A 27,526-nucleotide genomic window follows, 5' to 3' on the forward strand; every position below is an offset into this window, starting at 1 on the left:
AAAACAGTAAACACTGTCCTTGTAACATGGATCGATCACTGGTTTGGTTTTAAAACCAACTGTGGAAGCAACTGAATTCGACTATTGGCTCTATAATTAAGAGAAACAATCTAAAGAAACAATGTTTCTTCAAATGAAAAATGGCACGAGGTCTGGCATGTAATGAGAGTTTGGCAAGTATGCAAAAGTAAAAGAGGGGAACAAATGGTCAGTGCTAAACTATGCATTATGTGAGTAAAAGTCATTAAATTACACTGCCAATGTTTCTAATCAAAGAGATCTGAGGAGTAATGCGTCAGCAATCTAAAAATACCTCTCTGATTTCACATTCATGTCAAACTCAGGTTGAAGCAGTGGCTGTTCAAAGACATGAAAATTCCTTCATACTAAATACTTCCTTGTAGGAAAGAGACAAGAACGCTTTAAAAACCATCCTTTCAGCTGTGTGCAATTATTGCAGACGAGAGGCAATTAATTGATTAAAAGAACTCAAACAATACAGGAACAATTTAAACATTATTAGAAAAACACCAAAGTCTGTTTGGCCTGAGACAAACCTCCCCTTTACTGATCACACACCGTCAAGTAATATACGCTCTCGCACACAAACGCATGCACGCACACACACACACACACACACACACACACACACACACACACACACACACACACACACACACACGACCAGTAATGTGATCTAAAGTGCCTGAATCTGACAGGAAACACAGATGAATTCCAACTATTCTGAGTGAGCAGGCAGGATTAAAGCTTGGGGTCCATTTCTGAATAGTCATCATACCATGTATAATGTTTAAAACATTAATGTGACCCGAGACGCTAGTTAGCGGTTATACTGCCCTCCCCTATACCGCACACAGAAACACAAAGAGGATTAGGGCTTCCTGAGGATCAAGCAGTTTTTGAGACTTGAGATGAAACTGACCATTAAATTAAAATATGCAACTGTGTGGTGGCCAGTGAGAGTGACAATAATGCACTGAAGACAAAAAAATTCTAATTTAAAGGCATCCTAAATGTAGAAATCATAACAGATTCTTGACAGATTGGTTCTTTTACACTGGCAGAGTGGTAAAAAAAAATTACCTCATATCCGAAATGTACGAAAAGCAAGTCCCCCCCAGTGAAAGCTTTCAATGTTAAAATAAGTTAACAGAAGTAAAAGGATTATTCAAGGGTAAGGAGTATGGTTTTGAGCTCGGTGCATATTTTCTCTCTTTGTAACAACTGTGATGTAGGGGGGGAAAAAACAGAGATGCAGATACTGATAAGGCTGAAAGTAAGGATTGTGGTTGCTTTATTGACAGGTGTGCCACAGGCAGCTGTAGCCACAGGCAGCTGTCTGATAGGCCTCACCTTCAATATTTCGAGTGACTAAAATAAACCTCTCGACCCTGCTCGCGATGTTGGTGCAGTTTGGAGCATTTATCTGGAAAAATATATAGGTTCCTGTGTGGCACGGATCATAAAGGAGTTTGTGTTTCATTTCTGCCAAGTGAAATTCTAGTATTTTACTTGACTATACTCAGCGCTAACTAGCCAGTATCCGGGTCTGTGCATTGCACCCATACAATTTATGAATCCAACATCGAAATATGGTTACTTTGGCTCCAAAAGAGCCAAAACAGCTTAAACTGAGGCTTTAAAATTGAGACTACAGAAGCCAATGGGTTACATATAGTCCATGACCCTTCATGGTCAGTACTTAGTAAAACCTCCTCTAGGAAAATATCCTAGCTTGTAAATACTTTTTGTAGTTGTGAGGAGTCTTTCATTTCTTGTTTATGGGATTTTCTCTTATTCTTGTTTCAAATGCTTCCAGTTCTGTATTATTTTGATTGATATTTTGTTGGGAGGACTGAAGGCCATTCCAAAACATTCAGCTTGACGGTTACTTCCAGAATTTGCTAGTATTTAGTTAAATCCTTTGTTCTAAATGATAAATGAACTCTTGCTATATTACAAACAGCAGCAGCGTCACAGGCTTAACACAAGTCCAATGAATGCTCAATCCACTGCTGTGGAAATGGACATTTATTTTATATCAAAACATAATTTTGTATTTAAGTTAAGATGGTGATGTGTTTATTTTATTTTATTTTATCAAACATCTTATTTACCTTGAAGGTAACAGAAGCTTTGGTGCAGTAGAAGCCTATGGAAACAATGGGGTCTTTGGGTGTGTGGAGTTGGGAGCTGTTGGGGATGCTTCCCGTCTCTCGCTGCTGGTAGAGACCATCCTCTCCTTCTTCCTCTGTGCTTACAATGGCTGGAACGAAGGACCAAGCCCAGGACACCCAACCTTGGTTTGCTTCATCAGGATTACCAGACTGTATGTAGAGGTCTTGGCTAGGTCGCCTTTCCGTATCTACATCCATTCCTGAAGGAGATAAAAGTCTTAATTAGATATCATTTAAACATAAACTTAGGATTTTACTGCTGCTGAATTAGCTGCAGTAAAAGAGAAAAATCTATATATCAGCAACCCCCCCCCTACACACACACACACAAAAAACAAACAAACAAAACAAAACAGTGACATAATTCCTTTCTAGCACACTTTTACCCCAACAGGTAAATGCATTTAAAGTGGCAGTTTCTGAATACAACCTGGTTAAAGAGAGGGGAAACTTGCAGATAATGGAAGTGTCTGTATGCAGGGCGGCACACTAAATTAATTTACCCTTTCCTTCGGGGCATTTTAATTCTAGCAAGTTGTTTCAGCTGTCAACAGAACACACAAAAACAGCAGAGAACAAGGAAGTTTCACAGTAGTTTCTGCCAATGCTCCAGCAGGCAGGTGTGTAAGTATTTGTGGGTTACATGAACTCATTGCTGCATGAATTCCACAGAGCAAGAGGAAGTTCATTCCAGCAGAGGCCAGAGGGCAAAGGCTGTCAGCCAGCATCCTGACAGAGGAGGGCTTTGACTGGACCCAGTGGTCAAGGCAGTCTGTGCTGGACCCAACAGCACAGGCCAATTTCAGTTATGCGTGTGGTCAAATCACATGTTTGGTAAGAAGCCAACTACTAAAATGGAGGCCATGCAGGAGTCCAGGTAACTATGAGCCACTAGCATAAACACTGCTTGGCTAGGAGCGTAGGTAAAACTTAGCAATAGTGTTAACTATAAGTTTGGGAAGATGGGGTGGAGCTGACTAAAGCACTGGCTACTTTGTAGAAAATCCACAGAGTGGCAAGTTGTCGGGGTAGGTTTACAAAAACAACCAAAAGTCTTCACTTTTTCTCCAATTACCATTTGAGCAGTCAAAAAACCACCATGCACCCATCCATTCCTGATCCTGACCCCTGAACTGGTCCCATCATGTATGTTTCCATACACATTGGGATAGAGGAAGCTGATGTCAATACATAAGAATGTGTAATTCCATTCCTTGTGGCCTCACGTCCTCTACGAGAAAACAATATTGTCCGTGAGGTCACAACTTAGGAATCCCAGAGGGTAAGGCGGTGAAAATTATGACATATTTTAATTAAATCTTTCACTTTGTGAATTGGCAGCTGGAAATCCCATGTTATGGCTTTTTTATCTGTCTTTCCATCCCAATCTCCCTGTCTGATTCCATCGCTCATTCCTTTTTTTTTTGTTTTTACTCAAGGAAGCCTTTGAGGTGTCAGTTTAACAAGTTATGCTCTTTCATTTCACATCACAGCCTGACGAAGTCTACATTTGAATTACAAGGCAATCAAAATAAAAGCACAATCACCAATCAAGTGATCAAAACAGAGCAGCTTAAGGACATTTTGAAGTATTAAGCCTTAGAAGTGAGTGAAAAATTCCCAAACGATGATGTAGTCTGGCCAGAATGTATGCTGCCTTGGCGTTGAGCACTATGACCACACAGGTGTGAAGTATCCCTGCTCTGGGAGTACAATCAGTGTCTGCCAACTAACAATGTATGTATTGCAGCACTCTATGAACATCTGTCCATATATCCTTAAGTAGAGCTCAGAAGAACTGCATGACAGTCAGCGTCATGTACGGTTTCTCTTAGTCCAGAGTCTTCAAGCAGCAGGGTAGGCCTAAGCTAGGAAAGGATTCGGTGTAAGAGACAGTGACACAGAAAGTGAGTGGGAAGTAGTAAAAAGAGGCAGTGCTCTCACAGGCCAGTAGATGTCCCTCCATGTTTATAGAGGGAGAGGTGGACTGTTACCTGACCGTTCAGTGAAGGCTACTCCTATCTACTGATAGTGCAGGTGTTTGTGTAGACATGCATACATGTTAAGACTCAATCTAAGCTTAACAGATAACCACTGATGCAAAAAACACATACCATAGTGCAATGCATTCATAACGACGTTTTTTTTTCATGACTGAACTTACTTACAGCATTTTTGCTACCAGCATGACATTAACATCATACTACCGTAAAAGCAATTTTAACTCTAATAGCAGAAACCACTAAACCACTCAATTCAATGGTCATCCCATGTTCACAGTAACACTACAAAAAAAGAAACAATGTCCTGTCATACCAATGTATTATCACTAGGGAGCTACTTGAGGTTAGTAACACTGACACAGCCTGTGGTTTCTGGTTGATTCCTGTGTGAAGGTCCTTTCCATTCAGCACACTTCAAGGGACATGGAGGCTAAGCCCTCCTACAAAGCAAACACTAAACACCAAGTCCCATCCACATGCACATATGATATTGGAGAAAAGTAACAAGTATAAGGGCTCATGTATGTTACACAGAGATGCACACACCCTGCCACACTTCAGCAGCCACTGTCCTCAGTTCATAATTCTTCACATACTTCTTGAAACCATACAACTTTCACTGCTGTGACCAGCTGGTCCATCCAAGCATGTTAGTCATCTATGTTTCCAACCACTTAATTCTTTAGTGTTTTTCTCAGACTTCACTGAATTTCAGACAGTAAGAAAACTAGCCATGTAATCCTAACCGAAGGGTTGTTTTGGTTAGTGACACACAAATATCGCACAATCTTCACCTAACAAGCCTATTCATTAATGAGACATTGGCTCTTACCTAAAAGGAAACGATTCAAACAAACAACATGCGGCCACAGTGAATCATGGGCACATAAACACATTACAAGGCTTTTTCCACTTCAATAATTGGCAAAAAGAAAAACACCTTCACATGTGGGAAAAATTAATATTCCCTTTGAAATTTTTTTTAAAAACAGACCACTTAAGTCATGACTTATTAATACATTACACAGTAGATACAGAATTCATTCCTTACTCTCAACTCAATCTTTTGACCACATATATACACCCTCACACAAATAAACCTCATTTTATAAAAAAAACAAACAAACAAAGAAACACTAGGAAAATTCAATCAGTGCAACAGTATCAGTTACAAAAGCCAACTCAAAGCAAGAGTAAATAAATGAAACGCACATACAGGCCAGTGGAACCAGAATATGCAGCAAGACTCAAGTAGCCTATGGGAAATCAATGAATGTTATGAAGTACTATGCACAATGTTGGTATCATATTCCAGCAATCATGTAACAATGACTGTTTCCTACAAACTATAACCCATGAACAATAAATATGCATGAAAGCCAATTCAGTCTCTACAAGTGTAGTGCTCCGACTCAATGTATGGCTGTCTGTCCTGGTTTGGAAAATTATATTTTGTCATTAAAAAGAATAAATCATTTTAGCTTTATTGTTCTTATTTTTTTTCCAGGAGGGAAAAAAATCAGCTTTATTTCATAAATCTGAAATGCACACATTTAAAATCATGTTTATGAATATGTTTGGAGCCCTCTCAACACACACACACCTACTTATTACAGTGCATATACACACAATTGCCCCCCTGCCCCCTCCAGCTTCTTCACTCTGACGATTACTTCCAGCATAACAAGATCTGGGGGTGCTCAGGTTCCAAGAGCTGGTCCCCTCTTGTATATTTTTGTGATGGGATACTAATTCATTCTCAGAGGCTCCGCATAGCAGTAGCATGACACCGACTCTTACATCTGGCATTGGACACTGAACTGGAAGCTGCGCCAACTGGCAACGAAAGTTCCACGCCAAGAGGCAGGGAGTTAGAGCGAGCGAGGAAAGGGCCGTGTGTGGGGCTGTCTACGCTCCCCTTTGCCCACTACTTCTATTCCACCATAATTTGCTCCTGGTGCTAGAGAGGCTGATTTAGCCCAGAAGGACATGATACTTCATACATGAGCATTTTAAGAGATGGGTGTTCAGGGGAAAAGGGATGTCTTTTTTTTTTTTTTAAATAACCACAGTTATTCAAAGTATACTGTATAAATATATGTCAATGAGTGCAGTTTTGTGAGTGTTCAATTTTGTACAACTCAGTGTCTGCCTTTAAACAACTGCACCTATGCGTTTTGCTTCACAGCTGGACATAAGCAGTGTGATTTACCATGTGCTCCAATTAGAAAGATAGAGGTAGACCTGTGTTTGATTCAACCTAGTTTCTTCTCCTTATCCTGCTTTCTCCTGCTTCCAACCACATGGAGGTGATCAGGCCTGATGACAATGGTCTGTATCGAGTTATACGCTCCAGATTTTGTTTGTGGAAAAAGCAGGAGGAGTGCACACCATGGTCAAAGCGATGTTAAATGTCCCATTTAGGAATAACAGCAACATATAAAAAAGACAGAGCCCCTGATCGGAATAAGGCAACATGCAGAGTCATGGGATGACCATGAAGTAAGACCATGCAAAATTTGATTTATTTTGCTTTGTATGTCACTTGATTCAAACATGCTATGGTGATAAGAAGCATACTTAGCCACTGAAATGTTCATAGAGCAAAACATACGTATGCTTTAGCTGTTGTTAGTGATTAAGTCTAAAATTGAAATTCAATTATGATACGGAATTATAATTAATTACTATTATGATACTGAATTTTTGTGGACTTTTGTGGACTGTCTTAAAACTTGTTTTAAACATAAAACATTAACAAACCAATCAAAGTGTTAGAGAATTACTGTTGCTTTCCATAAGAAATCTCACTCACCAGGTGAACTTGCTCCAGAATCCCTTGCATGCCCAGTGCCTTCTTCACCCTCATCCTCTTTGTGTCCTCCGATTTCCCCATAGTAAAGAGCAATGATTAGCTCCAAGATTCGTATAAACATGGGTAGCTGCTGATCGGTAATGGACAACTTCAGGCTCTCCACCATGGTATGGATCTGAAAAATAGTTAGCTATAAATTAGATTTTGATATTTGATCCAATTAATGCACAGATTTATATGAAAAATACAGAACGCATCTATCATCTTCTCTTAGAATTCCAGTACTTTTAAAATATTTGTTCTAAACAAATCTTAGTGTAGAAGAGCTTTTGTCCAACTAAGTGTTCGCAGTTATACAAAATGGATTAGTACCCCCAAAAAGTATGTACTAACAGCACTTGACTTAAAATTCTAACACCGATTTTACTTCAGTCGTGTCTCAGATCATTTCTAGTGGTACCTTAGATTTTCATGAAGGAAGTAAAATCTTCCCAAAACAAGCAGCTGTCTTCCACATATATTTAAAGTCACTGGTTGACAACAATTCACTGATATTAGTCATTATCCTGCTATTGATGTGAGAACAGCTGCCCAAACAAAAGTCAGCCACATTAATCTTTGATATCTGTAAACTGTTAATAGAAATGTAAGTTTTTCCATCATATGGAATCTTCAGACAACAGCAAATATAAGAAATTATATTAACCCCTAACATTTCCTTGAGCTTTGCTAAGATGATGGCAGTTATAGAGTTATTCCTAAAATCACAGGCTGGCTCACCTTTATGACAGATGGGATCTTAGAGTTGATGTTGTCATATGTAAAATGGAGGCGTGTTCTGAAGGAGCATTTGTACAAGAGCGGGTCCTGGTAAAACTCAATTTTGCCGCTAGCATTCCGTTTGTCCAAACACACGGTGCAGTCAGCAAAGTTGATCAGTTTCCTTAGGACCAACTCTGGAGCTGCACAAAGAAAAAAGCAAGAGAAGAAAAAAGGATTAAAACAAAATTAGGTATCATTAAAAACAAACAAGTTAAATTATGCACACACTAACAGAGAGCAGCTCCTGACAACAAATTCTCATTATCAGTGATTTAGTTAAAATAGAGAGCTAGCTCAGAAAGTTTGTTTGTGTGTGTGTGTCTTGGTTGGCCACACATCATCAGGTTCTCACTTGACACTGATTCACTTACCCTTGGCAGAATGATAACAGGATCTATTCCCAGAATTATTTCACTGTCTAAACAGTGCCAGTAACCATTACAGTACTCACTAGTTGCTTTCAAGAAGTATGTGAAGAACACTTCCTCTTCCCAGCAGCTTCCAGAAACTTCATTGACACTTGAGTTGATGTTGGACGATTCACATTAGCAGCCATTATTTTTCTAGACACAATTCTAGCACTCTTTACATAGGGCTTATTCCTGTTAACATCACCTGTGCTAAACCCAAACAACAAATGATGTACTTTAAGGGAAAAGCTCTCCCTCTGCTGCTGTGCCAGAAATTTGAACATTGTTGTCGGTCTTTTAAGGCAGTGCTATTTGCAATAATAATAATAATATAATAGACAACATATAGAGTAAATGCATATGAGCACAAGGCCTGAAGGAAACAAGCTACATTTAAATATATTGTACATACATGTGCATACTATATCTCAATCTGCATACTATATCCTTCTCTCAAGTATTGGCTTTAAAAATGAGACATCTTTACATTTGTTTGTCCTTTTTTAAAACTAATTATTAAAATGTTTACTATAGGGGCTACTATCTCAGTATGTTTACTAGTTAATCTAATTACCAAGGAATTTAAGAGGCTATTGCTCACCAGTAATGTCCATGAAGGCTCTTTCCCATAAATCATCCACTGTGTAGCACTCTGCTGAGGTGATGTTGACTGACAGCACAATATCATCTTCCACATACTTAAGGATCAGGTTATTCACCACAATGTTCACGTTGTTCACCACACGTCTGATCAGACTTTGGACATAGCCTACAAACACACAGGTTAAAACATAAGAATCATATTAACCCATAAAATATGGACACAAAGACACAAAGACAATAAACCTAATTACCAGGACCCAAAAACGCATGGACAAGGACATATTAGATATATGAAAGATTACATTTGTGTTGAGACACAATAAAGAGTAAAAACTAGAGCTACATTCCATAGTGTGTAGTGTAGACTCAGTACCACTGACCCCTGCCATCCTTGGACGGGCATGTAAAATCTCTGGTTCGGTCTTGTTTTTATCATTTAAGAAATGTGGCTAAGCTAAGCCCGATTTTATCTCGCTCTGAACTTGAGATTGCTATACATGCTTTTATTTCGTCACGCTTGGATTATTGTAATTCGCTGTCTATGTGTCTAAGCAAAGGTTCTCTGGATCGTCTGCAGGTTGTGCAAAACGCTGCAGCTAGGCTTTTGACAAAATCCTCCAAGTACTCACATGTGACACCATTATTATCTCAGTTACACTGGCTTCCTGTTAAATTTAGAGTTGATTTTAAGATCCTGGTCTTGACCTACAGAGCTGTGCACGGACTGGTACCTGCCTACAACTTTGATCTGCTACAGCCCTATGTCCCTAGCAGGTCTTTGAGGTCATCTGATCAGGGCTTACTTGCTATAAAAAACACTAAGAGGAGGACTAAGGGTGATAGAGCTTTTGCCACTGTGGCCCCTAGACTGTGGAACTCTCTCCCCCAAGCATTAAGAACTGTGGACTCAGTAGCTGTTTTTAAAAAACAACTCAAAACTTACCTTTTTAAAACTGCTTTTGGTTAATTTTATGCCTGTTTTATTTTCTCTTTTTAAATCTTTTTATGACTTGTGATCTTATGTGCAGCACTTTGTGATTCTGTCTTGAAAGGTGCTATATAAATAAAATTTTATTTATTTGTTTATTTATGGACTTGTAAATAAGAGATCATTCTGGCATGTTATTCTTCTATCCAAAAAAGGAAAGAAGAAGAAAAAAATCAACCTCAACAAAATTTGCAGCTCTTTAAATCGCAGTGTATTAAGAAGGGCTCTACTTTCTCTCAGATGTAAAATCCTGTTTAACTCCAAATTATGCACATATTGCAATAACTATATCCCTTCCAAGCTCATTAAACTACTGAGGCACCTTTGTGTCCACTTAAACACAAGCAACTTTCACTGAATAAGTACTCACACACACTCATACATAAAAATATGGGTCTTTGTACATACACAGAATAGTGCAATTAAAAGCACAATAAATCCCTGTCATAGGAATCCCATAATATGAAGGGAAAAAAAACAATTTATTTAGGAACTTATGAACTCCTCAAAGGTCAGGATAATCAGGGCTGGGCATTTTTCCAACTTTTCCCCTTTTCACAAGTAAAAGGACACTAATGGAAATGGGTTGCTTGGTGAGGGGTGGCACCTGGGCAGGACTTGCATATTCCCACTTTCTTGATGTGAATTCTCCAAACAATTACCTGCAGTTTTCTCACATGGGTTCAATCAGACATTACAGAGACTCTATAGCAGAGAGCTGGTAGCATAATGACTGTTTAATGTCCAGTCCAACTAATTCTGACATTTGCAGAATTCTCAAAAAAAAAAAAAAGGTTCTGTAGGTATTACCAAGAAAAGATCAGGGTTGCAGTGTATTTATTAATATGTCTCATGACAAAATCTGCCAGTAATAAAAAGAGCAAAAAAAAGAACCAATGAGCGACCTGCATAATAACTATTTAGTACACTGTGAATTTACACTGGAAAAACTTGGGTCATAACTTTTAGAAATGTAATGCATTAATTAATTTAAAACATTTGAGAGTGTGACTTTCACATTTTGAGGATATGAAGAGAAAGGATTCTCAATTATACATAAAACTAGAAATTACAGAATTCAACTTTTTTAAAGGCTGAGGGAGGTGAGGGTGACAGTCCTTCTGTTGAGGAAGTGGGTGGATGTAGTAGCCTAGAGCAAGCACAAGAGAAAAAGCAGCATGACAGATTGGGTTTCAACAGAGCTGAGGGAGCCATCCTGCAGTGTTACCAGTACCTCCTAATGGCCACAGTAACGCCCAGAAACAGAAGCTTTGCAGGAAAAACATACATGGTAAGGTCATTACTCAACAAAGTAAGAAATAACTTAAAATATTACAGACAGGGGAGTTTCGACCATAAAATATGAAAATATACAGCAATAAATCCTCCTAACCACAGGACCAATGGCATTATTCATTCCTCCCAAGTACTGTTAAACACAGTCACTACAAGTTAAAATATATAAAGCTTTAATGCTTTTCCCTTATTTTCCAAACCAAATGTTTTTCTTCCTGTATCTACATGCCTGGCCCAGGGCATAACAGAACCAATAATTAAGTAGAACAAAATGGTGCTGTTGATGAAAATATTTATATGAATTGGTTAACTGTTCTGCCACTTGTGCACAGGCCCGACTATGTATTAGCATAATCCAATTGACAAAATTCTCATGAGTTTGCTGCCTGACCAAACACAGCAGCAGGAAGAGAGGATGACATAATATGAACTCAACTCATACTTAATGTGTGTTCATGACACTTGTGCGTGGCCTTGCATGCATGCATGTGCTTGTCTTGAGTGGAGCTGAGTGTGTGCCTGGCAACTTCCTTACATGCATGAATGTGGCTCTGTGTGTGTGTGTGTGTGTGTGTGTGTGTGTGTGTGTGTGTGTGTGTGTGTGTGTGTGTGTGTGTGTGTGTGTGTGTGTGTGTGTGTGTGTGTGTTTCTGGGGTCAGTCAGAAAGCCGATGTTGCACCTGCAGCCTGGGCAGTAAAACCAGCACTTTACCCCCTGCTATTTACCTCTCTGGATCTAATTTACACATGTCAGGGTGTCCTTTCTTTCTCTCTCGCATGCTTGTACACTTGTTATACCTCTTCTTGCCTATAACAAGTCCAAGGCCCCAATCCATCTCCCTGTGAGCCATTGCACTGCTCTGAACTTCTGTAAACAATTGACACAGGCAGCACCTGTGCTGCAGCCCACAGGGAAGAAGCCCACTTAAAACTGTTCAACCATAAAATGGCTGGAAAAACCAGCTCCTTTATGTGATCTAAGAACAGGCCAAGTGGTCTCTTCTGTGCAATACAGGAAAGAAACACTATACTGTACATGCTCACCATTTTCCTGTATATGGAAAGTATTAGCAACTATCAGCTTTGCCACAGTTATTAGCCATAAAGAAAAAGACAAGTCCATAAGATACTAAATATACTGTGAAGTTGTATTGCTGTGTTATTTAAAATGGTATTAGCACTATTGCCAATGTAACCAGAAGCATAAATACAATTCCTGTTGTGGAACGCAGCATCTTTAATAAAATACAGTAAGCCACTATTGATTTTCAGTTTGTAACGTAAAAAAATGCAAAGACAGCAGTGAAAGGATCTCACTTCCGCTGAGGTAACTTTCCAGCAGTATTATGGAAACACATTAATATATGATTAGATTCTTACTAAAGCAGCAATATAAGCTGTCTAATTATGCTAACTATTCAGTTCTAGGGCCCCTTATAGTAAAGTGGGAGATTCAAGGAACTCAACCATGCATGGTACAGCAAGGCACCAACGCAGAACAACGGCTCAGCTGGAGAAATTACCAGCCTTCGTGTGTATGGGATATTTTGTTTCCTTAGTTAGCAGTTTCCACTAATACTACAAAAGCTTCTGTATTTACATTATGGGTAAATGTCCCAATACTCTCAACAGCTAGCAGTGCTAGTTCTTGTTGTGTTGCTGCTTCGATGTGCAAGATAGAACGTCAGATGAATTATGTCTGAAACTGCAGGTTCTGGTTAGACTGGCTGTCCAGCTCACAGCGGCTCTCAGGAGCAGAACAAGGACTATTATCACCAGTTGCTGTCAATGACAGTGGAGACAGCTGGGCTAGTTGGTTAGCTGCAACTACACTTTCAAAATAAGAGTGAGGGGATGGTCTTAGTAAATTAGTGAACTGTATCGCAGCAATCCAGTATGGGATTTTTTTTTCTTTCTTGCTGATATTTATGATGAGAGGATGCTGCAATTTGTAATCTTTGCATTAAATGCAGGTTAGTTTCTATATCACTGTTAATGAAATCAAATCACAGAATGCTATTTTTAGCTACAGTTAGTGCATTTCCTTTTTTTCTGCTTCTGGTTTTGCTCATGACATGAGTGCTGTTTACTGGTTTGAAAACTGTAGACTGAAAACTCTTATCAGGTCTCTTATTGTTGTTTCCAACAAGAAAATGAAAAAAGATCTCACTAAGATCGCTATATAATGTGATTCAGCTAGATATATAATTTCACTCAGTGAAAACTGAAGAAATTGTTTCCTTTCAGTCAATTCACTTGGTACAACACATAAGTACAGGATATCACGTCCCCACGTGTCCTGGCTAAAACCTCTATTCAAGCCTTTAAGGCGGATGACCTGTGATGACATGCACAGGCCTACTTGCGCACATTACCCCTGTTATCACAGTCATCCCTTAGAAAGGTAAAGAGCATAAAAACTAAGAACACCTTTGCTAAACTGGACTAACTTGCTGCTGCTAGTTAGCTCGATTGTCTGCTAGCTTGAAGTTAGCTTAACTGCCCCTGTTGGAGTTAGCCTCCACCATGCAGTTGTTGTGTAGACTGCCCACGCTGCTAAATTTGAGTCTTCCTGTGTAGTGTTTTACTTTGCATTTTGGAACGGACACAAAACTGAAACAAGAAAAGCAGAAATCTTCTGTTCACAACTGTCCTCGCATGGCATGACCCTCTCCTCTCCAAGTGCAAAGACGAGGAGTATCCTGTTGATGTCCCCGCAATTATCTGGGCTGACCCCATAGAATATATTGATGGGTTAACCGAAGACAAGCCAGAACTATGCAGGAGCACTGACCGGCTTCAGCCCAGCACTCCGCAGGAAGACAATGATGTGCTGGACATCGGCCTGGACATTCATGGTTTGTTGGAGGATGAGCAGGAGAGCCCAGTGTGTGGGACCCTGGGAAGCCAAGGCACCAACAAGAAAGCAGAACACACTGTTGCGGTGGGTGAGCCTCCAGCGAGAGCGCAGCCTCCCGTTCAAGTTCTAAGTCAGTTGGCTTGGAGCAAAGGTCCACCTTTGGGCCCCCAGCAGGACCCGATGCCCAGGAAGCTGCTCACCTCCCTCAGTGACACACTTAAGCGCCCTATCCGTGGGTGGTGCGAACCGTTGCTATCATCCACTGTGTACACCAGAGGTGGGCAATCTCAGTCCACGTGGGCCGGTGTCCCTGCAGGTTTTAGATGTGTCCTCGAACCAACACAGCTGATTTAAATGGCTAAATTAGCTCCTCAACATGTCCTGAAGTTCTCCAGAGGCCTGGTAACGAACTAATCATGTGATTCAGGTGTGTTGACCCAAGGTGATCTAGATCTAAAAGATCTAAAACCTGCAGGGATACCGGCCCTCGTGGACTGAGATTGCCCACCCCTGGTGTACACTCTACTGAGGTGATGTTGACTAACAGCACAATATCATCTTCCACATACTTCAGGTTGTTCACCACACAGTTACCAGTTGCAGTTCCGGATCAACCGCCTCAGAATTATAAACCCACTGTTTGCAAGGAGCCAGCAGTGATACTCAGAGAGGAAATAAGTACACTATTCATCCCATTCTTGACCTCCGAGTCATGAACAAATATTTATGAATGAACAAGTTCAAGACGCTAACATTCAGACAACTTTTGAATGCAGCTGGCCCAGATTATTTATTATTATTAACCTTTATTTTACCAGGAAAAGTCCCAATGAGATTAAAAACCTCTTTTTCAAGGGAGTCCTGGCCAAGAGGCGACAACATGTTAAAATTACAAAGTTACATACATGTTATAAGTAACAATTACATTTTAAAAAACATTTTTCTCTGGCTCTCTCAATTTGGACTTAAAAGCATTTAATGAAATAAGATCTGCTATCTTCCAGTCTTTTTGCATCATGTTCCATGTAAAAGGGGCAGCATAAGTAAAAGCCCTCTTTCCCAGTTCAGTTCTGGCAAATGGAACATTGAGCAGAAGAAGATCGCTTGAACGCAGGCTATAAGAAACAGTACTCCTCCGTGTGAGCAGATCGCAAATGTAGGTGGGCATTTGTCCAAGCAGGGCCTTGTAAATAAAGATGCACCAGTGATCAAACCTCCTGGAGGACAACGAAGGCCATCCCACTCGAGCATACAGATGATTGGTTTGCAACAATCATGTGGCTATACACCCGAACCACAGGTATGCATTCGAGGGCATAGTCTACGAATACCTGGTGCTGCTGTTCAGGTTGTCACTGGTGCGCCTTTGCAAAGGCGCATCAGAGACACCTTTGCCGAAGCTGCCAAACCTTCTCCAGTGATTGAGTGATGGAGTTCTGCGCCTCCACAGCCACCTGACCTAAGCCCAATCAATAGTATAATCAATAGATAGTTTGTGATGACTTGGACCGCAGAGTGAAGGCAAAAGGGCCAACAAGTGCTCAGCATCTCTGGGAACTCCTTCAAGACTGTTGGAAAACCATTTCAGGTGACTACCTCATGAAACTACATACTACCAATAACTACACATAATTCTGTATGTGTTCATTCATAGTTTTGATTCCTTCAGTAAAAATCTACAATGTAAATAGTCATTAAAATAAAGAAAAACGCGAGGGCGTGATTTCCCATACTTATGTGTTGAGCCTCGTTCCTCTCCTTAAGGGAACAGAAGATATATAGATATAACTATTCATTCTCAATAATCCCCTCTGCACACAATTCAATTATGTACTCATGAAAGCACGTCAAGAATATTTGTTGTGTACTAGCTTCCTTCAACTAGACACACAATCAAAAAATGTAAAAAAACAAAAAACAAAAAACCAAATCCTGAAGATCCTACTGCACTCACAAAAACATGCTGTGACTTATAAGCGGACTACACGCTTTGAAACAGAAAATTTGGAGGGCAGCTTCTGATACACCAAATTCATAGGTTTCAGTATGGCTAGCACAGATTCAAAGGGAGAACTGCCACTATTAAATCGCTTTGAAGTCATATAAAACAAACCACATTTTCAACGGCGTGAATAGAACCAAAGCAGGAATCTCCTGGAACAGGCAAATGTGGTTCTCACAAACGGTGGCCACTCGTCCCCCCACAAGCAGCAGTAAACATAATCACTCACAGAATCGCCCAAGGTGGAAGCACTTGGTCTTTGGTCTTTGTGTGGCTACCAATCCCATGGCATATGAATTAACATCACTATTTTCCACCACAGAGTGAACGAGGACGATAAATCCATTCAGCATGTGAGAGCTCAGAGCTAAATAACTGGATAATTGTGAAGGGCCTGCCTTTTGGTATCACCATGTTTAGTTTTGGTTGTTTTGAAGGAGATGGGAGTTAAAGGGATAAGACGCAACAAAGTGGTTTTTAAACGCAGATACTGACAAAGATCTAAACAGGTCTTTGCGCTGTGAGGGTCTCACATCTAACACAGATCTTCCTTAAGGCTAACAAGTACACAACCATGGCCACATTTTTGTATCGTCCATTTACTTAAAATTATACCTGTCTATCACTGCCTCTGACACAAAATTATTTGCACAACCAACTTTACACTGACAAAGGACATAGCTTAAAATATTTAGCAAGAAAGTACAAAAAGGATGTTAATCACCAGTCTTTTAAAATTCTAAAAAATAGTGATGTATGACATAATAGCTGTAGTAGGATTAGAATACAAGTATCAGTGTGGAAGCTGTAAACTGGCTTATGGCATGATGGCGACTGAAAGTATGTAATAATGTATCATAATAGGTAAAGGTAAGTAAGTACAGTTTATTTATAAAGTGCTTTACACAGACATATAGTCACAAATTGCTGCAAAATCCAAATTTAAAAAAAAAAAAACATTGAGTAATTAAAATAAAAAATAACAGAAAATTAAAATGCAGTGAAAAATGGTGCACAATTCTGAACAGAATGTATTTACATTACATATGTTATGCATTTACACTAAAAGACCATCAAATGCAAGATTAAGATGCACTGTTGTGTGGAAAGAAAGCACAGTGCAGCTTTTCAAACAGCCCTAATGCAGTACAGAGTTGTCAAACTAATTTTATATTGCGGACCAGTGAAACTCCCCTGTCTGTCAGTGTAAAGAAGTTACATATGTAACCGTTTTTCTACATGTTAGAGAAAAAGCTGCTATCCTTTTTTTGTTGTTGTGGATGTTTTTGTTTTGTAGTTATATAAAAAAAACAAAAAACAGATAAAATGATGTGGCCACATTTGGCCCACGGGCCTTGAGTTTGACACGTGAGGTAGTATATTGGCCAGTACTAGCACTGAAGAGCATATCCATATGGAGATGTATCAACTGTGCATCCATTTTACTTGTTGATATATTACATCTTCTTACAATACGGTACATACAACAGTTCACATTCTACAAAGATAATGTATTATTTATGACTTATGTTAGGTTTTTACATGGAGACAGAGTCATCTCTGTCACAAGATTTGAAAGTCTGAATGGTCTTTGCATCAAAGCTGCACTTCCCAGCTATGTTTTAGCATCATTAATGCCGACTACCCTTACAATAACTTAAAGAAACATAAAATGACATTAAAAAAGCACATGTATACCATGGCTTTTGAAGGAATTTCTGTAACTCAAAGGAACTGTAATATAGTAGGGACATGATCTTTTTCTGAAAGACATTTCAGCACTTTAACAGATTGTGGAGGCACTAATGTTAAGCATCCCATCTCTGAAAAAAAACCCACCATACTTCAACTACATTAAAGCCTCCTGTCAGGTTTGGTTTGTATCTTATTCTTGGGAAAACATCCTCTGTCTGAGTCATAGCAGGTTAGTTTTACCTCATCTACCTTTTAACCTCAAGCTTTTAATTAGGTAGGTTGGGATTACGGCATTCATTTGCTTCCTTGCCATTACCGAGGTGCAGCAACCTCTGACCCCAAAGTTGTCTCTGCAGTCTGTAATGGGCTGAAATAAGGTCCGCTAGTAGAAAAGTTAAGGGTGTGCACACAGAAGAACACACTAAAATCATGGCGCGCGCGCGCACACACACACACACACACACACACACTCTACTGGGAGATCTGTTGGAAGCAGCCCTAAAGGGAGATGCCTGGGTGTGAGGAACCGTGCTTTAACAGCTGGGGAGAGATATTATCTCATAATGTAAAGCCTGGAAATGGATCCTCCCAGGATACAACAAGCCAGGAGTGTAAGTTCATACATTCAACCACACCAGGGTTTGGAAGTGAAGCTTTTTTTCAAGCTGACCTAACTCAGCTCATGACCCCTGCCTCTTGGATTATGTTTTTACCTTCATTCGTGCTCTCTAAACAGATTATTTTTCATAGATCTTAAAGGTTGAAAGGTTGTCGCACACCTACTTGAAAATTTTCTTACATAAGTATATATGTTCAGAGGTATTTGAAATAACTGCATCCATACATTTTAAAAATAAAACTGCCAACATAAAAGATTAGGGTAAAAAATGCATTCAGTCACACTAGGGCCCTGGTGTTCACAAGTTCTGGTGTGAAAGGTCTGTATAAATTTTTTTTTTAAATTCTATTATTCAGCCACTCTCAAACAAAACCGCTCTTTGTGAGGTGCACTAGAGTGCTGCAGTAAGGTAGGCATGGAATCCGTGGCCCTGTGGGAGGCATGTGGTCAAGGAACTTTGTTGATAAGAGCCATCACCGTATGATTTATAACAGGCACATTCCCCGTGCTCACTCTGGGTGATTTACACTTGTGAAAAACAGCGCTACGTGGCTCATCCCAAAATAAAAACTCTTATATGGTAAACGGGAGATGATACATACATACATACTAAAGTATGTAAAGTTATAAAATATGAAAAAAATATTAGTTAACTACTTTTGAAAAAAAAACCTCTGGTCCTTGGATAAAATAAAACTAACTGAAGCAATTTTGTGAACTTGAAAAACTAATTAAAAAAACAACAACTAAATATATAGATATATCCTCAGTCTTAGTGTTGGTTATTTTGGTAAAAAACAACAACAAAATAACAACAACATCTTCCTTGATGGGGCAGTAGTGGACACGTTTTTGAAGCTTTGGAAGTCTACAACACATTCAAAAAGTTATCTGCTTTTATTGCAATACCTGAATTAATTTTCCTAGTTCTTGCCTCAGAATGTGCCCTCCAATAACAATATTTATTAAGATAATAATTAATAAATGTAAGACTGAAAATAATAATAATAAACTCACAGGAGAATCCCACTCTGGAAATGAACTGAAACTAAACAGAATCAAAAACAAAAACGAAAAACGAAATAAAAATAAAAACTCAAATCCAAAACAATAATAACTATAATATTGCACATACATAGTGTGTCACCAAAGATTTATTTTAAGCACACTTTGTAGTTGGTCCTATTTAGGTAACAGGTTAATCCGGTAGTCTGAAACTGCAACTGCAGTTGAATGGAGGTTTGCAAAATTGGACCAATGCAGAGTTCTGGTCTTTGTATACTGAAGTTGTGTGTTTGTTTGCATGTTGAGCAGGGAAGTCATAGCTAACCAGAGGTGGTCACTTTGACAGTCCCATATCAGATCATATGAACTGATGTAGTTAAGAAAGTCCACTTTTAAGGAACATGTTGATGTCAAGTAGGTAGGTGAGGGAATCAGAACAGCCTCACTGAGCCAGTTTACATCACTTACCTGGAGGCAGGTCTGGGTCACTCGGGGCAGCTTGCTGTAGGCGACGGGGCTTGGCCACAGCCTTGGAGCTGTCTGAGACACTGCGACTGGTAGAACTAGAGCCACTTTCGTGGTCATCCTGATAAAACAAAAACAAACAACAATGCCTGTGATGACAGAAGCTGGACAAAAGGGCCTCTACAAGAGCTCTGTAGTTATAAGTTATCAGTTATAACCACATTAAAGTAAAGTAATAATATAACATATAGTAGTTGTGATCCTAGATTGTGCAAACTAGTTCTTGTTTAAATTAGATATGGAATATGTGAATTTTCATGCATAAAACATGTTTCTTAGATTGAAATTAGAGTAACAATATTGAATATATTTGTTTATATATAATGGCTTAAGTTACAATTATAATGCCTTTGTCCACGACTACACCAGGGTCCACTTAGGTCCAAGCAACATAAATTTTGTTATCAGACAGTGGAAAAGAGGATCTTTGCGGCCTTTGACTGTGCTAACTTCCAAGGACAATTTATATTACAGTGTATCTGGTTACTGAGAGTAATGAAATGAATATAAACTGAGAATCTGCTCTCCTGCATCACTGCCGGTGGCAGTGATAAGAAGAAAGTTTACCATGCACCACTATTTCTTACACTAAACCTTCTGAATAGCCTTCTGAATAACCTTCCTCCCACCATTTAACAACCATCCCTGTGGCCTCTACAAATAAACTCTGGTCCTTGAATGAGAAAGATGAAGGTCTCTAGTCCATGACAGCACATGTCATCCACACTGGAGACACCGGTGGCCTGTCAAGCCCAGGAACATAAGTGCAAAATGTGTGTATGTATGTATTAATGTGTATATAGGAAAATGAAATGATCACCCCCCCATTTAGAGATGAGCTTGGTGATAAACAGAATGACCCAAGATTCAAGCTAAGGAGCTTATTTATTGTTGTAGCTCATAGAGAGCCTCGGGCTTGTGGGTGTTCTGTACAAATAAAACAGCAGAGACATGAGGACCAACAGTGGAGGGGTCAGAAATAGTGGTTTTAGACTACTGACAGCCAAGGACTTATGCTGCATTCCATCTGCCTCAGAAGTCAGATGTCAGAGCTGGGAGTGACGTCACTGTTGTTTGTGTTCCAACAGCAAAGTCAAAAAGCAAGGAAAACAGGATTTGTTTTGGTCCATAGCAAGCTAGTTGCTAGTGGTGCATAAATAATGCACCACTAGCAATACTAATATTGCTTGGCTTATTTTTATTTCTTTTTTTGCTTAAAAACAGCACATTTTATTAAAGCTACTGAAGGGGCAACAATAAGGTTGAGTTTGTAAATTTAATAAATGTGACTTTTTAAGGGATTGAGGGATTTGCTAAGTCACAGTTTAAGATTGGAAATAATAATAAGATTCTATGGGTGGAAATCTGTCAGATCTGTCACTGTATCCACATGATAAACGTGTGTGCATCTTGGAATATATCGAGCCCTGTTGTAAAGACGAATTTAACCATAAATGATCAATTTGGAGAATAGGGGGGAAAAACTTATCAGAGCACAAAAATGCTATGACTACAGCAGCTAATGTTGAACTCCTAACAGCTACTATGTATAATAGCAAATACCTCATATTCAAACTCATGGTAGACATAAGCCTGCAGCAGTGGATGGGATGAAGAAATGGGAAAAAAAAATTAGATACAGTGTCAAAGAAACAATATATTAGAGGCAAAACTGAGAAGTTAGTAATCTCTCCACCTTTTCACTGAGTTAAAACTCAGTGTGGCGTTGATTAGAGGTTACTGCAGCACTGTAACCTTTGCACAATCAGCCTGGGTGGTAGGTTAGTCAGATAATTTGGACAAGAAAAGGGAGATCACATGTGTTTAGCATTAAAGCGTCTCAGGAGTCACCCCTTATCCTGACACATGTAAGCACTGAAGGTGTCAAAACCAAATATATTTGGCTACTCCACACACACACTTTATTTATAAATACTGAACCGATCCAGTTTAAACTGACAGACAGCCTTTGCAGGCAGGTCGTGTGTTGCAAATTTTAATACATTCATGCAGCTTACATATGTAACAGACAATCCCTGGTTCTAACACTATTTAATGACAGTGAACCCTTTCGTTGTAGTTGAGTAATGATGATTTGGTTTTAAACATACTTTGCATTATCTGAGTTGCAGACACACTGACAGAAGTATCCCCCAGTGCAGTAAACACTCAATGCTCAAAAGAGATGAGAGAGGCTCTGGTAGAAATATTTACATGTTACTTCACTAAGGCCCTATCCAATAGAGCTCCACTGTGCAATCAGTTTTTCCCTCATCAGAGAGTGGTGGGAATTGGTAAACAGAGAAGGAGAAATAATAAATACTTCATCAAGGTTACAACGAATAAAGATCTGTGAATAATAAGGTGTAAATTTGCTGGTCATTACTCATTTCTTTTGTAGATTTGTCATCACTTTGAAAAGTTGCACCTATAATATTTAAACATGCTACAATAGAAAAGGGATTGTTATTTGATTAAGAAGGTTTAAGATACACACTCCAATTCTTAGTTTACATCACAATACCCTGCTTGAGCACATTAGAGTAAGAAACAGTCTCCTTCCCCCTTTAGTCTCATATCTATACCTAAAGGAATGCATAGCCCAGCAAGCCAAGAGTACATCGAGTTCAACAATTTGAACTGCCACTATGAAGAACAAGACTGCCAAATTTGGAAGTAGCGCAATTAAGCGCTCAATGTCACCATGGGCAGTGAGCAATTCTCCAGAGGTGAAAAATGCCTTTTCAGAAGGAAGCCCTGGGACAAATGAAGCCTGCCCTCAGCTGCTGCCAAGTAAATCGATCTCTCCAATTCCACAGCAGGGCACAGCACAGGCAGGGAGCCTAAGAAGGATGGAGAAAAGGAGAAGGAAAGATAGACACGAGGACCGGAAAAAGTAGGGCTGCTTCCCCTGCAGGCATGTCACCTCAGCTGTTAACCAAATATGATGGTAGTTAAAAAGGAAAAGAGAGACATGAAACCAATTGATAAGCGAGGGAAAAAACAGTGGAAAAAAAAGAGAGACAGCAAAACCAAGAAAAGCTGAGGGACGTCTAGAGTGAAAGAGACTTGATGATAATGAGACCAGAACAAAGGGACAGAAACATGAAGCTGGTGGTGTGACTGACAGGTGAGGGGGACCCCCTACTCAGAGGGTAAGTGGGCACCCATAGAGGGTTAGGGCACAGGAAGGCCAGACGTGACCCCTGTCCTCCTGTAATCGTCTGACTCAGTCAGGGAGCAGAAGGCGGTGTGCTGAGTCTGTCTGGAGGGTCAACCCATATGAGCTGCTCAGCGCATTAGCTGAATACCACCACCACCTCCAGCTATTAGGAACAGCACCTCTGTAGATAAGAAACTCACAAGTTCCTTGTACAAATAATCTGGCTATAACTCACAGACACTAGAAACCAGTAACATCATATCTGCTAGTGACAATGACATATATGTAAACTAGTAAAGCTTCAAAAAATACAAATATGTCTTAAAATACTCATTATACTCCCGCAAATACCTACTTATAAAGTATTTGCGGGAGCAGAATAACACCCTTGCTACAGTTTCTTGTGATTTGAGGCTTCCTCTGACCTGGACTGGCTGAAAAGTAGGCAAATTACCAGAGTTTTTGTTGCCCATTCTTAATAAATATTAGACAAAAAAAACAAGCACTATATTTTTTCTTTTCAGAAATTGCTAAGTATTTTCCAATTTCAGTTTAACACAAGGAAAAAAAAAATTGGCAAGGACCAGCAGCCGACTACCTCGCTTCTCTGCAACCGCCTGATCTTTGAAACCAAAACATTTTTAAAACTGGTCAATTTCACACAGTTTCAGCACATTAATGGGAGCATGCAGACCATTGCTAGATAAACACACTCTGTTTTTGTTGTTTTTCCTCTGCAGGTTGCTGGTGAACTCATGCTGACATCAAAGCAGTAGGCCTGGATACTGGAGGCACGGCAGGGGAGGGCGAACGCCTACAGAGTGAGAAAATAAATGAAGGAAACCCAATAGGCTCCTTATCTCACACAGAACCCCTTCTCCTGTAAATCACTCACGTACTCATATAAACACAGACACACACAGAACCTCTGCCCGACATGTTAAGGCCTAGCATTCACACCTCCAAGTAACCAGTGAATCATATGATACTCAAAGGATATAATGAGAATGTGGGACATTCCAGGCTGTTTTTCCAGAACAATAGTGAAAAAAAAAACACTACTAAAGAGATACACATACTCTTTTGTCCTAAAAATGTGCTTCTGTTTTTTTAGTGCTCCTAGGTCTCATCTCCCCCCTCTCTCACCATCTTGCCTCATCAAAGGCCTTCTTTGCTATCACAGTATTCATTTCACTTTTGTTCATGTTTCATCTTCTTTACCTATATCTGACATTGTCTCCATCCTTCCACTTCTTCTAGAGCTTCTCATCCCATCTATAATTAGCTAGTCTGAAGCTTGTTTTAACAGTGTTGACCCTGGTTCTCATAAGAATGGTTTCCAGCTGGCACAGAGAGAAATAAAAACATGAAAAGGGGCTCACTGTTTTAAACATAATGTCACAGTTTGGGATGGTTCCAGTAATGTCAAATGGTATGCAGCCACTTCTTTTACACTTAAGCTGTTTGAACCATTGATGACAACCCCACCGGAATTTTTGCTGAAAAGAACAGAGAACATCACAGTTGACTCAGATTACCTTTTCTTTAACGTCTCTTGGCTTCGAACGCATCCATCAGCTCGGCTAAAAATTAGCTGCTAATGGCTTTTTAATGAAACGGTAACAAATGAAGAAAGCTATTTTACCATGATTAAAGACAGAGGGTTCATTTTCTCCTCAAACAGAAGAGAACTACAGAAGCTGGAGTAGTGAGGACAGAATTTCACAGTCTCCATCACAAATAACTGTTGGGTATTAATATTATAATTATGCTACGTATTTTATACACAGACATCATAGGCATATTTAAAGAGAAATATGTGCATAAAAAACACAAATGTACACGCACACACAATATAAAATACTATACAGACCAATACTTAAGGACTAGAGCCATGCAGCTGGAATCCATAGAAGATTGGGGGGATTAGAGCCTGAAAGTAACCCAGATGAATATCACATTGTGTGACATTCTGAATAATTATCTCAATGAAAGTAGCATATCACAAAAATGTGGTCTATTCCCCCCCTCTCTGTTTCAGTAACTGAATCCACTACACAAAAACAAACCTCCATTTACTGTGGATTAACTGCACAAATTAAATATTACAGTCTCTACACAATGTTCTGTAGCCAATAAGATGAAATTTCCTGCACCAATAAAGCACAAGGCAGAATAAGATCTGACAATTAAACTTTTTCAGCAGTCTGAAAATGCACAACTTACCAAGTTTGCTGTTACTATAACCACTACAGAGAAAAACATACTCGTGGGAATTTCTGGATTATTAAAGTGTGAGGGGAGCTGTGATAGGTCTGTAATACCTGAAGTGTTACTAGGCACATTCCATCCCAGCAAAACTGCTACAAAGCAAACACCTTCTTTCCTTCAGAAGCTCCAAAATATAAAGTATTCATTAAGGAGGGGGAGCAAAGACATAGAAAAGATTCCCAAGCATGTGCCAAAAGAAGAATGCATAATTACAAAAGAATTTGACTCTGAAGGGGGAGGAATCACAACGACACCGGTGATGTCATGTTGGAGGTCTCTGCCAAGAGTGCCTCTGCTCTACCCAAGTCAAACTGTCTATGTTTATTATCTGCCTCCAACATACTTACAATAACAAAGACAAACGGGGATCCCAGTTACAGAGCAGACCCATAGGGAGCTACAAGAGGTCTTCTGACTTCTGAGTATTTAATTTGTTCAGGCATTGTCCTTGTGCTGTTCTCACCAGACAGATCACCTCTGGCTGCAGTTTCAGTATAGCTCTTTAACCAAGTTCCAGTAAACATACAACAAGATAAACTTAAAGTGTAAATGGTAAAAATTAAAATGTAAAAGGCAAAGGCCAAAAGTTAAGTGCCCTCCTCAAACATTTGACATTTAGGTGATTTTGGCTCTACTCTTGTTCTGTTGCACTTTCAGGTAATAGTTCAAAGCCCAGTGCATTTTATTTGTCTTAAGTAAAACCAGCAGAAACCAATCTTGTGTTTACGGTACAGTAGCCGATGTTGTTCCAGTTTAACTGTCCATAATTCTACATTAATCTAATAAATCTCAAAGCCCTGTGTATTCATGCAGAAAACTGGATTCTTTGTTACAAAATCGCTTTTTGCAGTCATTTCTCCACAATAGTAAGCAGGTCTGCAAAAGTAATAGGGGTGCTGAGGTCAGTCCTCTTTTATCCTCACAAACAATGTTTAGCACATTTTTTTTATTTAAACAAAAGACTCTGAGTCTGAGTAACTCCAATTCTGAGACTTGATTAACATCCAGGAACAAGGAATTCAAACAGGCTTGAACTAATATAGGTGCCATGATGGAATTTGGAGCCTGGATAAATAATTACAACAAACCACTGCACTTTCCATTGAAGCCCATTCAAATTCTTTATGCTCCTACTAGTGACCTCAACTTCAGTGTTCACAAGTAACAAGTGTTAGGGAAAAGAAGAAAACATGAAAGGAAATAGAAGAATACAGAAAGTCAACCGAAGCAAAGAGTGAGAGAATCAAAGATTAAAGAGCCAGAAGCCATGTCAAAAAAAGAAGAAAAACAGGACTGTGACAATAGTAAAGTGGAGGCAGGAATATCAAAAGAGAAAGACACATCGAGGGAGAATCGGAAAGAGGGAGAAATTGTTCCTGATTTAGATCTGAGAGGCTCTGGTCCTTCAGATGTCTCCATCAGCTAACCACAAGCCCAGGCTGAGCATGTGAGGCATTCTGCTTACGCTGGCACAGCTACCCCCTAATGCTAATAACTGCAATGTGTTAGCTACAATAAAACACTCCACACAGATCCCTGACATACGCACTCACACACAGGCATGTGCAAAAAAAACCAAAAAAAACCCAACACATCTTAGACAAGTCAATTACGACACACACGGGGAATTCCCAAACACAGGAATAGCTCTAACTCAGAATAATCAGCAGTGCCCAGTTATTTTCCAATTATTTATTATGTAATTACTGCCAATCACATCTTTTTTACTTCACAATTATTAGTCTATAAGATCCTGATATACATTTCTTTATATATCTTATTTATCTTTATATCAGCATTTTGGAAAATTGCTGCTAACTAGTGGTCAAGACCTGATTTTAACACCAACTGTCAAATCATAACCATGCAATCTCTGGGCCTTCCGATTTTTTCATACACAAATAAAAGTTCATTATACAAAACATAAGCACACCTTAAACAATGTAAGCACCAGTCTCCAAGAACAACGCAAGCAGCGGCTCAGGCTACTCTGACAACTTAATTGCACATGTGAGGTGCAGCTGGAAGGCACAAACTATAGAGGCCTAAGTGTTCTTGGAGAGCATCAATGTTCTGAAACCAGAAAGATAGAATAAATCAAACAGAGCAAAATGGGAGAGGACTTTCCGTCAATGTTGAGAAATACCAAAGCCTTACTGCAGGAGGTTTAGGCACGCAAGCGGAATGCAGCCGGCATTATGTTTGCATAGCTTTTATACACTGGGGTCCAAAAGCAACTGAGGTGGTGTCAG

At 39.4% G+C, this 27,526-nt stretch overlaps 1 protein-coding gene across 4 annotated transcripts in view; it reads right to left on the reverse strand.

Annotated features, from left to right (window-relative positions):
• vps13b (vacuolar protein sorting 13 homolog B) overlaps positions 1-27,526 on the reverse strand; it is a 314,335-nt gene that overhangs the window by 273,713 nt on the left and 13,096 nt on the right. For all 4 annotated transcript variants that reach the window (XM_026183458.1, XM_026183460.1, XM_026183459.1 and 1 more), the window contains exons 4-8: positions 19,784-19,901; positions 8,850-9,017; positions 7,797-7,978; positions 7,017-7,191; positions 2,139-2,398 (exon numbers count right to left, since the gene is read on the reverse strand). In XM_026183458.1, coding sequence (XP_026039243.1) covers positions 2,139-2,398; positions 7,017-7,191; positions 7,797-7,978; positions 8,850-9,017; positions 19,784-19,901 — 903 coding nt within the window. The remainder of the gene's footprint in view (positions 1-2,138; positions 2,399-7,016; positions 7,192-7,796; positions 7,979-8,849; positions 9,018-19,783; positions 19,902-27,526) is intronic.

Source organism: Astatotilapia calliptera, chromosome 11 (assembly GCF_900246225.1).
Source record: "Astatotilapia calliptera chromosome 11, fAstCal1.2, whole genome shotgun sequence".
NCBI lineage: Eukaryota > Metazoa > Chordata > Actinopteri > Cichliformes > Cichlidae > Astatotilapia > Astatotilapia calliptera.